Here is a 13471-nt window from a genome sequence, read left to right on the forward strand (position 1 = left end):
ACACGTCTCTCCTGGCAAGAGATGCTCATGCCGGCTGTGCCAGAAAACATGCTTTTGGCAATCGCCATGGTAATTTGGACGCAGAGCCTCGCAGGCTCATATCTCTGATCAGAGATCCAGAGAGAGGATAACACAGTCTGAGAGGGAGCCTGAGCAATCGGAGGAGGCGACTTCCATTTGGGAGCTCTTTTTTTGTAAAGAAAAAGACATCTCCTTATGTGTGTGAAAGGGGAGGGGATAAACAGAGGGGTAGTGGTAGTGGTAGTGTTGGGATACACAAAAATAAAGCTCAAAAAATAAAAAGATGTATCAGAGCAAATTTGGGTGAATCCAGTCTGTCATTAAGAGAGAGCCTTTTTTTTTAGGGTGGGGCCGCAGCTTTTGCTGGAGCCAGGCTGAAAAAGAAGAAGAGGAGGAGGAGGAGGAGGAGGAGGAGGAGAGGGAGGTTGGGAAGATGTAGAAGAGAGGACTGCTGATCTAAAAGAGGTGGAGGGTGGGGGGTGGCGGGGGGGTGGGGGGGGTGGGGGGCTTCATCACTATGAGCAAGAAGAGGAGGAGGAGGAGGAGGAGGGGGGGGGTAGTGTGGAGAGAAGAGGGGAGGAGAGAGGGGAAGGGAGGGGTTTAAAGGGTGGGCTTGTAGTCATTGTCAGGCATCGAGTAAGAGAGAGAGAGAGAGAGAGAGAGAGACAGAGAGACAGAGAGAGAGAGAGAGAGAGAGAGAGAGGTGCGCCCAGGCAGACCGACTGAAGAGCGTGTGTGTGCAAACTGGGATGAGTAAATGCACTGGGCGGCTTAGCTGTTGATACAGCCACAGAGAGAGAGAGAGTGTGTGTGTGTGCACGAAAGCGAGAGAGAGAGAGAGAGAGTGAGAGAGAGAGAGAGAGAGAGAGAGAGGGTGAGAGAGAAGAAGTGAAAGGGAGGAAAAAAGGGAAGAAAGAAGCAGAGAAGAAAAAAGGGAGGATACAACAACTTCAACTATGCTGTGCTGCATAAGAAGGACCAAACCGGTAAACTGCTCTGATTTTCCTCATCAATATTTTCTGCTCTTTCATGACAAAATGATACAATTTCAACTCTGAACTTTGTGACTGTTGGTTTGTGGTCAGGAGGAGAGATTAGAGAGAATGTGAGTGTAATTTGCTTTGACTCCGGGCCTTGATTGTGCTTTACAGAAGTCTATCCACGGAGCCCAGACACGCCTAGTTAATGTGATTATCCCGCATGAATGGATGTTGCCACAATGCCTGTCAGACCTCACACTGTACTTGTAGAGAGAGGCACAAGACTGTAACTCGATCTTGGGCTACCCGGCATCCCCTCTTATTGATCATGCACTTGGAAAAAAAAGTGAAAGATTAAAGGAAGGCACTTGATAGATTCTGTATTGTCTTTGAAATACTCCCTCATTTGTTCAGGAGCTCCACCGAACTCCTCTGATTCGCTATTGTTAATGATGATTCTCATTAATTTGACAAACCTTTTGTGCTCTTAATTGATGCCTTAAATGGGGGTCTTAGTTACTTTTGTACTTCTGTTATCTTGAGCAGAAATGGGTGACACAGGAAAGTGAATTTCCACAGAGAGGGAAAAAAAGGGTGGGGTACGGATTGAGTGAGCAGCACCATCATGTCAGTGGCCTCTGGGGAATACAATGGGAATAAATGAGTTTAAATGGATTATCATAGCCCTCCAGCTTTATAAGTGGATGCTGTCAATTGATGGTACTATGAAGTGTGCACTCATTTAAAGGGTGTGAAAGGCTGGTATTGGGTAGTTTAAAATAACCCACGGCTAGTCTCAGAGCCAGAGTAAAATGATAAAATAAAAAAAGAAGGTGTTGCATGGAAACGGGTGGGTCTGGACAGTGGAGAAGAAGGTGGCACCCTCCTGTGCTTCATTCTGAATTTCAACAGCTATCATGGTGGTTTTGTGTGTGTGAGCAGGGCAGGGTTCCTGCTGCTATCTCAAACTGATTGTGATTTTATCGGACTCATAACACACTGGATTCTGATGCCACTTGATTGCTTCTTAAATGTTAGCCGGGATGAGTCATAATAACTCTGGCAGGGAGGAGAGAGAGAGAGAGAGAGAGAGAGAGAGAGAGAGAGAGAGAGAGAGAGAGAGAGAGAGAAAGGAAGCTGGGCTTGCCAGTTGAAAGACATGCAGGATGCAGAGAGGCAGGCAGGCAGAAGGAGAAGAAGCGGCGGGGTGGAATGTAGCCGGTACACATGGAGGTAGATGGAGGGGGAGGAATAGAGCGAACGGGAACCTGGCGGGTAGACAAATGGAGGTGATAAAAAAAAAAATCTTGAGACAGGGAGGGAGGTTTCAAGGTATGGGGGAAGGTAGGGAGAGGCAGGCATGCAGCAAAGCATAAAAAAAGGCAAAGAGGGGAACTGGATGGCGGCTACAACCGGCAGCGAATGTGCTGGTGACGGAGCGAGGGGATGACGGTTGGAGGAGGTGGGCAGGGGCAAAAGGGGAGAAATATCAAAAGAAAGGAAACCGGCGCGCTGCACACTGCAGCCATGTGGGTGAGGCACCGGCTTTTTCCCACAGAACGCCGTCGCCGCCGCCTCGAGCTGGCGCCTCTCACGAAAGGAGGGAAAAATGTCCTCCCGGCCTACAAGCACTTATCCTCCTGCCGTCTGCTTTTGAGGAGCAGAGGCATAAATTAATCCAGACAGACTCCGTGGTCTTCATGGATGGATGAGCAAAGAGCCTGGTTTGCTGCTTTTTAAACATGGCAGCATTGCTTTGGGTCCTGCCATTGTGGAGTGTTAAGTGCTTTTGCAACATCTTCACCATGGGAGTGGCTACTGGCACTTCATTTAGGTCTGCTCGGTAGCCCCAGCCCCCAGCTTAATATTTCAACTTGATCAGTTTCATGCAGTTGTAGAAGAAAAAAAAATCAGCACCACAAAAGATGCTATTGTCCTTGGGTCAGTTCTTCCTAATACATCTTGAACTCAGGTCTTCCTCCATCAGCAGACCTACCAAAAGCTGCCATTTCTTCCTAAAACCTGTTCTTCAAATCCCACCCATAGGTAGTCTTCTCCAGCTCCGCCCAAACTCCATCCCTAGTTCTCCTCCTGTCACCAGGGCCTGTCTTGCCCCCACTTTCACCTTGAGCCTTAATCACTCCAAAACTCAAGACTCAGTCTGCTACCTTAGAGATGATTATTTCCTCTCATACTGTTCCTCCCCATGGACTCAATGACCCTTTCCCAAGAGCCTGGCTTCAGCCAAATCACAGCCCATTTTTCCAGATCTTGCACTAGCCCATTTCCTCCAGCTCCTCTCCACTTGCACTAGCCCCTCTCCTCAGTCCTACTGCCCCTTTCCCCCCCATCCCCTATGAGATCAGGGGCGATTGTGGAGCCTTTGTTCAGGCGGAGAGTCAATGTAATTGAATTAAAGGCTGCTCCAGAAGATGTAATGACGCCGGCATATGGCCGCTTATTAGTTGCCACGGAGCATATTTTCCCGGGCCGTCATAAAAGAAGCAGTGCATCCTTTAACATCGCTCATCAATTCACCGTCAAAGGAGAGAACGAGAGAGAGAGAGAGAGAGAGAGAGAGCGAGGGAGAGAGATGGCGAGCGATGGCGAGCGGGGGCTGTGGCAGTCACCACCTGAGCCCCCCTCTCCTCATCTGCAGGAGATAGCTGGCTAAAAGGGTGTGGTGCTCTGCTGTGTCTGTGAGTGTGAGTGTGAGTGTGTGTGTGTGTGTGTGTGTGTGTGTGTGTGTGTGTGTGTGTGTGTGTGTGAGAGAGAGAGAATGAGTGGGTAGCAGTTTGCTCAGTGAGAAAGAGAGTGAAAGATGGCAGAGAGAGAGAGAAAGAAGGAGACAGATACTCAGCAGTTGCAGACAGCAGCTAGTCTTGGCTCTTTTAGTGTCTGGATGCCTTCTGCAGAAAAGCAGACAGCCATTGCAATCATGCTGGGATTTGCAGGAGAGAAGTGTCATTGCAGAAAGTATGTGTGCCACCAGCACAGTGGCTAATATTATCCATCTGCCTGTTTGGGAAAGGTGTTAATAAGACAAATGTTTGAGTTTTTCCATTTGATTTAAATAAGCCAATGCACTTTATGTTTTATCAATTACAATATCTAAATTAATATGCACAAATCTTTAATAATTACATATTAAAATGACTTTGGATGGAATACATTTTAGCTGCTGCACCTGTTGGGTTTGTGCTAATGGGCCTCTGTAAAAGCTCCACCATTATAAATGCAAATATTACCTTACTATTTACTTAATATTAATATTTCTCTCTCCTCTTGCTAGAGGCATTCGATCCAAAGCTGGGTGGAGCGGCGAGGTGAAAAGGGAGTCTCCCGTTCGAATGGATCAGAATAAGAATAAAAAAAAAAACCAACATGATTATATGCACGCCTGCTGTGTGCATTAGCGTGAACAGCGGTTCTGTGGTAATACAACCACCATAAACCCCACCGCTCCAACATGTCTTATCCCATTTCGGCTTGCCCCTCCTCCTCCTCCTCCTCCTCCTCCCCCCACCTGAAACAACTCCCTAATGGCACTGGCAATGAGGCAGTGGGAAGGTGGCGGATTGTTACTGTGTGTCACAATTGGGGGATGGTGTGTGTGTGTGTGTGTGTGTGTGTGTGGGGTTATGGATCCGTCGGATAAGCCATTGACTCTCGGGTGTGGTTCTCACGGCAGCCACCGATGCCCACCCAAGGACAGAGACAGACAGAGAGAGAGAGAGAGAGAGAGAGAGAGCACCGGCAAAGCTATAATAGACACATAACAGCCTTCAGATAGAGCAATGAACACATCTTAGAACGGCTGTTTTTTTACCTTTACAGACAAGAAAGATAGAGGCGTTTATCCTCTGGTGAATGGCACTCTTGTATTAAGAGACATTAACCTGTGAGCTATTGTGCTTTTACATTCTGAATGGAGTGATTATTTGTCACCTACATATAGTGAAGTGTCCTACAGAAGCTTTTCATGTCGCTGCACTATTCTTTTATAATTGCAGGATTGCATAATCTATTTTACAATGATGCAAGAAATCTACTTTATGTTTAAAACATTCCATTTTTTGCCGGATAATGAAAACATTTTCAAGTGGTTAATTTAGTGTAGCCATGGCAACCAGAAAGCCCACGTTCGAAAGGGAAATACTGCAGGCTAATTGTAATAAGACATTTGATTAACCTGATAATGCAAATATATTTCCTCACTGCAAATTAATCAAAGAAGAGTTTAAACGGCGAGATCATTGGTGTGAAGAATTAAAGGGAGTGTACCGTGTGGTGTGCTGCACCTTTGGGAGGTGCTGCTGTATTTATGAATGGAAATTTGTGCCGCACAGACACAACGAATGGAAAAGCGCCTGCAGGAGGGTACGTGACCGGGGTTCAGTTAACAGTCAAGAAGCAATTCTCGATTTTAAATAATGCGCCTGTTTAAATTATACAAGATCTTAATGTAGCAACTATCTCAGTCATTAACCACAGGTACATTGTTCATCACAGCATATTTAAGTTTCATATGACAGGTCAAAGATGCTCAGTACTGAATCTTATGGTCCATGGAAACAGACGACATCAGCACTTTTGAGGGTGATGCATGCAGAGAAATATCAATAATTCAAACGATGACGCTATAATTATGGTCAAACCATGATGGTGATGTTTCCTCCCCATTCCTCATACTGATATGAGATCACCTGGCACTCTGTTGGCATTTTATTACATTTGCACTCGTACACACCCAAATCTCGAAAGTGGATGACATACCCCCCGTTCCAACAATGATGTCATACCGCCATATTCCCAAACACCCTCATCCATCGCTTTCTCTTTCTCTGACTCACTGTATGCTGGCAGTAAGTAATTCTATTTAGAGTTAAGTGCTTGGGTCAATTTTTTTGGCAATCTTAAGTACCTATGAGATCAGACATAGTAAAAGCTTGATAAGACACCAGAGACCTGCATATTATTAAGAGCAGAAGGGTGTGCCGATGAAGCCTTGTCTGTCTCCACTATCTGTTGGCTATCTGTTCTAATAGAAGGACACTCGATAAAGTTTATTTCCACACTTAATGATCGACTGTAAAGTCAACAGCTCTAGTTTATTCTAATAAATTAAACATAAATCACTATATTTGAGGAGCAGTGTAAAGCCACAGCCAGCAGTATCAGATTGTTTTTTTTCACATTGCACAAAATTGCTTCAGGAAGATGGTGTATATTAAGTACCGCAGGAAGGCCCCGGGCAGGATTTACACCCTGAACCCTGGGGATGGCATGTGAATAAAGGTGTAGGAGGTGAATATACCAACACAGCTGCACCTTGGCCTCCCTACTCCAATATTGGACTGACACGCTGACCCTGAAGAAGACATGTTGGTTCAGGGCCTCTGGCTCTTAAATCATGTCTCGCTGAGGCGATTCCTCAGGCAGGCAGGTGTCCAAGTCAAACCTCATATCCAATATAATGACACTATTAGAGACGGCAGATATCAGGAGATGGACTGATGGATGTAGCTACCGAGTCGCATCTTGAAAACCATTTCCACTCAAATTAACTGACCTTAAAGAAGATGCCACTTCTCAGTTGACATGGACCGTGAGCATTGATACAAATAACCCCCCCCCCCCCCCACTGGCCCCCTCGCCGCACCCTGCCGCTGCATCACACACAACCCCTCCTCATCCATGCTGATTGCCCCGCCTGATTTATGAGTTCCTATTGGCCCGATCCCCTGAGGGGTCAGGTGCACTGCCAATCAGGGTGACATATAGTCTTTCATAGCACCAACCAGCAGACAGCGCTGTGATGAGTTAGCACTCTGGTTGTCAAGGTAACCTTTGATGGTTGGGAGGGGTATGGCAGTGAATGCTGAGGAGATTCTAGCAGGCAGCTCGTTCCCTAGCAGCCAGAGACGGAGCAGTAGAAAAGCTACTGTACCTAGAGGATAGAGACTGGCTCATTATTTTAGAGAAAGAGTCTCAATTTTGAATGCTTGCATTTTTTTGGTTACAATTTGGAAGATATCATTAGCAGGGTTTCCAGGGGACATCAATGAATGCCGTTGAGAATTTATACATTCAAGTTTAATTATTCACTGAATCCATTTCAACCCTATTACCAAGTGGATAAAATAAACTTCATATCTTGATTGAAAAAACCTTAGTCATTTTTCGTTCACCAAATGCTAGTGTATCCAATTTATAACGTGGAGACAACCCTCACACACTTCTGGTATTCTCTTGATTCACAATGACACTAAATCACCTCCTTCCAGCACATGAAATGATCTAATCCAGTAGATTTATTCTATTGTCAAATAAATCACTGGATCCTGACAAAGACTTGATACCTGGAAGGACAAAAATAGATATTTTTTACATCTTTATCATTTGGCTAACTGATGATGCACTGCCTGCATGGTCTTTGACAGTTTATGTTTGCTTCATGCTGCTTATTCACATTCATTTTTGGTGCACATTTTAAGCTTTTGATTTCTTGAGCTTTGGCAAGAGAACACTTTACCTTGATTTGTATGCTTATTCATTTTGAATGTACTGATTCATTTTGTTTGCCACTTTCAGTGCCAGTCATTCATTCCTTTATTTGATTTGATTTCTTTTCATTAGATATATATGACTCATAGCACAACCCACTATTTGATGGACAGCTATGGACCCGGTTACAGAAGGTAATATCATGGAACCCCTTTCAATATTACATTGTGCCCTGTCCTGTTCCTATCCCTGTTCCTCATCCAGTCCTACACTTTTAACTCAATTCTAAACCAGTCCTGAAACCTAACCCAACCTTTCCCAATCTAAAGTTTTCCAGTAATGCCTATCAGTACATAAATTCACAAGTTAACTAATAAACCCTCTCTCATAGCATATACTTATGTCTTTTTCTGACTTCTGTCCTTTTAATTCATGCTAAATTGTACATATTTCTTGCCAGCATGACACTTTGAGATGATCTTTCTCAATCTACATATTCCCCCAGTAAAGGGATTCTTTGCAAGTTTTTAGCATAACAATCAGTACTTTCCCTTGCTGGTTTCCAGTGGACCTACTTGATAGCTTACAGTAGATGTTAACTTGCTGTACCTTCTTTTGGCTACCAGGTGGAGAAGAATGAGGATGCGGACCAGAAGATTGAACAGGATGGCACCACCAACAAACCCGAGGACAAGGCCCACAAGGCTGCCACCAAAATACAGGCCAGCTTCCGCGGACACATAACTCGGAAAAAGATGAAAGACGGAGAGGAAGAGAAGGAGGGAGACAGTCCTGCTGCTGAAGAGGAGGCGACAGAGGGGGGAGAGGAGGCAAAGAAAGCCGAGGGAGAGGAGGCACCTGCAAAGGAGGAGGAAGCTGCAGGAGAGGAGGCCAAGAAGGAGGCGGAGACGAGCCAAGCCAAAAGCCCAGTGGCAGACAAGCCAGCTAACTCTCCGGCAGCTGCTGCTGCCTCTCCTGTGGGCGCCGCAACGTCTCCTGTATCGGCAGCACCGGCTGCTGCTGCTGCTGATGCTGCCTCACCCGTGGCCGCCACAGCGCCCTCTGAGCCCCCGAAAGAGGAGCCAAAGGCGGAGGAGAAAGTCGAGGAGAAGCCCAAAGAGGTGGAGGCCCCAGCGGCGGCAGCCAAGAGTCCCACCACGGTCACTGCTGAGGAGAAGAAGGAAGAAGAGGAGAGCGAGGGGAAAAAGGAGGCCAGACAAGCCGATGTGCCTGCTGCTGTCAGCCCGACAGCTGAGAAGGAGGAGCCGAACCAAACAAAAGGTATGCAGATTAAACTATAGCTATTACTTTTCATTTATTACAGCAGGACTCATTTAAAAACCAATTAGATGCGCACAAACACATGCCAGATACAATAAGTCCAATTGGATAGGATATAGAAGAATGTTCTCAAGATCTCAGGTTCAAACATTTAGGTGTGCACATGCACCTCAGAGCACTTTGTTCTGTCACAAAAATAATCCCAAATACACTCACCTATTATTTGCTGAAAAATAACAGGGAAAAGTCAAGCCTTTCCGTAGTGTGCTTGGCAGGCACTGCAGGAAACAACTGCTTGTAGAGTCTTTGGGGTTTTAAGATCTTTGGCAGTTCGCCACCATTCACTGGTTAACACAGAGACACAGCTCAATATTAGATTAGACAGCCTTGTATCTCAGACTTTACATGATGGAAACTCCATGCTGAAGGGGCGGAGATTGGGATAGATATGCAGGGTTGTACAATGGGCTGGTGTTATCTTGAGAGGGATCAGAGTCATTGTTAGGAAGCAAGGTTGCATTGTTGGCTTAATGAGAAAGCATCATGTTTGGGGATTTATATGATCAAACAGGAGGAAATGGATGACCCCATTAAATCCTTCTTACGAATCAGATCAGGTCAAAAATATTTGATAATATCTTTGCTGTCTAGACCCTAAACATCAGCTAATATATTCAAAAGAAATGAGCATTAGACAGACATCCAATTCTGGTGGAAACGTATACCTGAGAAGAAACTTGAAGGCCATGAAATTGCATTACGACATTGATAAAAAACAGAATCTTGACATGAACTCATATTTTCTGGTCCAAGGACTCTCAGACTGGGTCAGTCAGGTAGTTAATGGAGCATGCTCAGTCTGGAGTAGGTGGGGGTGTGAAGGAAGGGAGGGGGGGAACACACACCAACCGGAGAACTACATGGAAACTAGGTCACCTAGGCAGCACTGTCTCCCTGTTGTCATAGTTACCACCTCGATGGGATAGCTGCCCTGCATGGAGCGGAGCGGGGATAACAGGTGCTCTGATTTCGATGAATGATTAATGAACCCTACTGGTCACGAATCGCACTAGGGACAGCCTGTCACAAAAACAAACAGTACTTGACATACAACTACTAATTAAGAAGGGCCACAATCTGCTTTCCCAACTGCAAATTAATATTTATAACTATGTTGCTTTGTTAAAGGTGCAATGTGTATTACCTGACCATGCTCGAAACATTCCACATCTACTAGGTCCATACAATATAAATTTGCTGTCATCGGTTGTATGACATCAGCTGGCGTTTGTGCTGGCTAAATGCGAGTTAGCTACAGCTCCGCTAACTGAAGGTCCTACAGTTGTAAAGTAGTATACTGGTGGAGGGGAGGATGAAAAAAGTAATTGGACCCTGTATACCTTCAACGTGATTGACAGTCACTCAAGGCCGCTCTACTTCTTTGTCCTCTCATGTTGGACTTAGGGAAAACTGGACTCTGCAGTGACTAAATATCGCCTCTCGAAATAAAGATTGTATTATAAGAAAGGCCGCAGCTAGCTGGCTAGCATGCTCATTTCAGCAGATATCTCTGAACCACAGTACAGACAGACTGTTCTTTGAATTGAAGCAAAATAAGTTGCGACACGCCTTATAGTCGAAACGAAAATACCAACGTAAATGGAAGTTGTCAAATAAGTAAATTATTTGCATCCAAAATGATGCAGGTCTAGTGCTTACAGCTCTACTTTATATCTGAGTTACAAGTTCTACAGTAAACTATGTGTCGTGTTCTCATTAACATTGTTTACTGAAATCAGTAAGCAGATTCGTCAAACCAAGTCAAAGATCAGCAGAGTTTGGGCGTTTGTTTTCCCCATCTCTAACTCTTATTTGCAAATGTGTCAGCATTTGAGCTCCCATCACTGGTGTGGATAACTGAGATGGCACTGATGTCAGAACACCAGAACTGATGTGCTTTCCCTCTGTGAATTGGGTGAAATTGCATTTGCATCACACAGTTCAGTGGCTGTAAAGGAATGCAGTCGTTCTGGCTAACAAGCTAATTACCTCTTACCTAGAGGTCCTGCTGTCTTGAGTCACACACACACTTATACCAGCAATTAGTCCAAGCGCTAACACAGACACGATTGCCACTCCTCTGTCTTTCTCTCTGCCGTGCCCTTACACACACACACACACACACACACCCACACACATGCACTCCATCACCCCAACCCCCTATGCAATGATGTCATTGTTTGATGTCTCCTCTTTCTATTAAAAGAGTATGAGATCATCAGGGTATGAGATCATCAGGGGATGAGATCACTCAAGTGGTCTTGAATAATAGGCTCTGCCGAAACAATAAAATTAAGGTCTGAAAATCATTGTAGCCCATATATTGTATGACAGGGTTCATCAGGAATTTTTTTTTTTTACTTTTGATTTTGTAGACTGTAGACATACACTATTAATAATGTATTAGCAGCAAAATAGCATTCTACAAAAGATAAAAAAGACAGAATGGAATAATTAAAATTAAAAATATAAAGCATCAGTGCAAAATTACTCAACAGTCTCGATTAGTAATGGCTTAGGGATGTATCATAGATTGTTACTCAGGAGTATTCACCTGTATCAGTAAGCCACCACTGTATGTTGTTACAGAGCAGTACACTTTGGGCATCACACAGTATTGGATGTGACAGGCCGAGATGCTGCTGTTAGCGTTGTGATGTCAGTTCAAATGCTTCATGGGTCCATTAGGAGCACTCTCTTCCTTTATTATTTACACAGCCAATGTGGGATTTCAGACATTAGGTTGCATCTTCTGACTGACATGCTATCCAATTTAGTAGAATTGACGTCTTCTGAACAGCATGGAATTACAGTTTCTTCTGTGTATTTTAAAGCCACATTTTCATGCTTTTTGAATGTTACCGTATGCTTCTTTTATACAGAAAACCTTTTGAGCTGAAATATTTTAAACATCAAAAGTAGCAGCTGATATGTGAAATCTTTGATGCTCAGTATCCGAAGACCCAGATAGTGCTTTATTATTCCAACTGCACAATGTAAAACCTCCTCTCAACAGTCTAATTTTCTCTCTTCCTCTCTCCTCTCCCCGACCCACCCTTAATGTATTATGTCCCCCCTTCTCTCCACCCTTACATCTCATTTCCCTCCTCTCACTTTGCCTTTTTCTCCATTTACCATTCACCCTCCTTCGCTCCCTCAACCCAGATGCTGTAGAGGAGTCTAAAGCAGAGGAGGCCACTCCAGCAGATGCAGCGGCGGAGGGCACTGAGTCCAAGGATGACTAAGGCAAAGTCTAACCTAAAGAAAGCAGAATTAAGAGTATGAAGAATAACACAAAAACAAAAATCTAAAAAGGTTGATCTTTGCCTTCCCAATGTGAAGGCAGTCCGTTTCTATTTGTTTGTCATTTTTTGTGTGGCAATGGTTTTCTCATGTTGGGGGAGTTTCCAGCGTTACGTTTTTTGGCTCAAGCTAATACTATGAGGAAGTGGTGATGGTGATGATGATGATGGTTGCTGTTGATTATGAAAAATGATTGTTATCTTGATGATGAAGATGTTGATGGTTGTTGTTGATTATGAAAAATGATTGTTATCTTGATGATGATAAGGAGGAGAATGATGAGGAGGATTTGATATGATCTCCACTCTCTATTGTAAGCGAATTGATGGTGGAATGAACGCTCCCAACTGGATATTTACACATTTAAAATGCATTGTGAATGCACCTCACTTTATTTGCATTGCAATGCACTTTATTTAAACACATTTTTGCAAATAAAATCTGTAGTTCTGCAAATGCACGCACAAAAGCAAGCTGGTTTAAAATGCAACTCTAGTTTTCAACACCGCAAGTGTATTGAGAACACTGCAAATAGGTAATGTACTGACACATTGGATGAATAATAGAATGTATAATTAAATGTGTGACACTTCCAGTTGGGCAGCTTTATCCTGAATCCTAAAACCACAGATAGGACAAGACTATTACTCCCTCTCTATTCTGCTTGAGTCATTCAAGCTTGGTTTACACCCCTTTTACAAACTCTCTGTCTACTCACATTTACAGTAAAGGACCTGTTGCCATTTAAATGACATAAGCATAAAATAAACTATAGAGGTCAGCTATAGTATTGTTATAACTGGCTATTACATGACTATTTGTGTTCTGACAACCAATTGTGAGAACAGTAGCATGAACCATTGAACCAGATGCATGATGGGAACTCTCCCTCTGAGAGGAACTTTTTCGCAGTCACAAAAACTTAAGAGGTGTGGCGGCTTCTTTTTTGATGTCTTTGGTGTTGTTATGACAGTTTATATGAATTGGAAAAATACTGAATAAATAAAAATGCACTGATGTTACGCAAAAAAAAAGGAAAAATCGAGCAAACAAAAAATACTTTTCCCATGTTCCAGTGAGTGCAATGTCCAGTTTCAACCTTATCAAGGAGTTAAAACTTGTGAGAAAAAAATAAAAATGGTTTCAATGTCTGTTTTCAAAATAAAGCAAATGTGCCAATTATCACCATAAACTGTGGAGTTTGTTTAAAGCCATTTTAGCGTTCGCTGGTCGTGCAAATTTGCTCATTCGCTTTCTTGTCGAGAGTTGGATGTGAAGATTGGTACCATTCTCGAGAAGGGTATCGATCTTCTTCATTT

General features: G+C 43.8%; 1 protein-coding gene across 1 annotated transcript; it reads left to right on the top strand.

Annotated features, from left to right (window-relative positions):
* Positions 1-977: 977 nt before the first annotated feature.
* gap43 (growth associated protein 43) lies at positions 978-12094 on the top strand. The gene is made up of 3 exons (XM_054604646.1): positions 978-1007; positions 8135-8789; positions 12015-12094. Exons 1-3 carry the CDS (start codon positions 978-980, stop codon positions 12092-12094), a joined length of 765 nt encoding a protein of 254 aa, XP_054460621.1.
* Positions 12095-13471: the final 1377 nt, after the last annotated feature.

Source organism: Anoplopoma fimbria, chromosome 1 (genome assembly GCF_027596085.1).
Source record: "Anoplopoma fimbria isolate UVic2021 breed Golden Eagle Sablefish chromosome 1, Afim_UVic_2022, whole genome shotgun sequence".
NCBI classification, from domain to species: Eukaryota; Metazoa; Chordata; class Actinopteri; order Perciformes; family Anoplopomatidae; genus Anoplopoma; species Anoplopoma fimbria.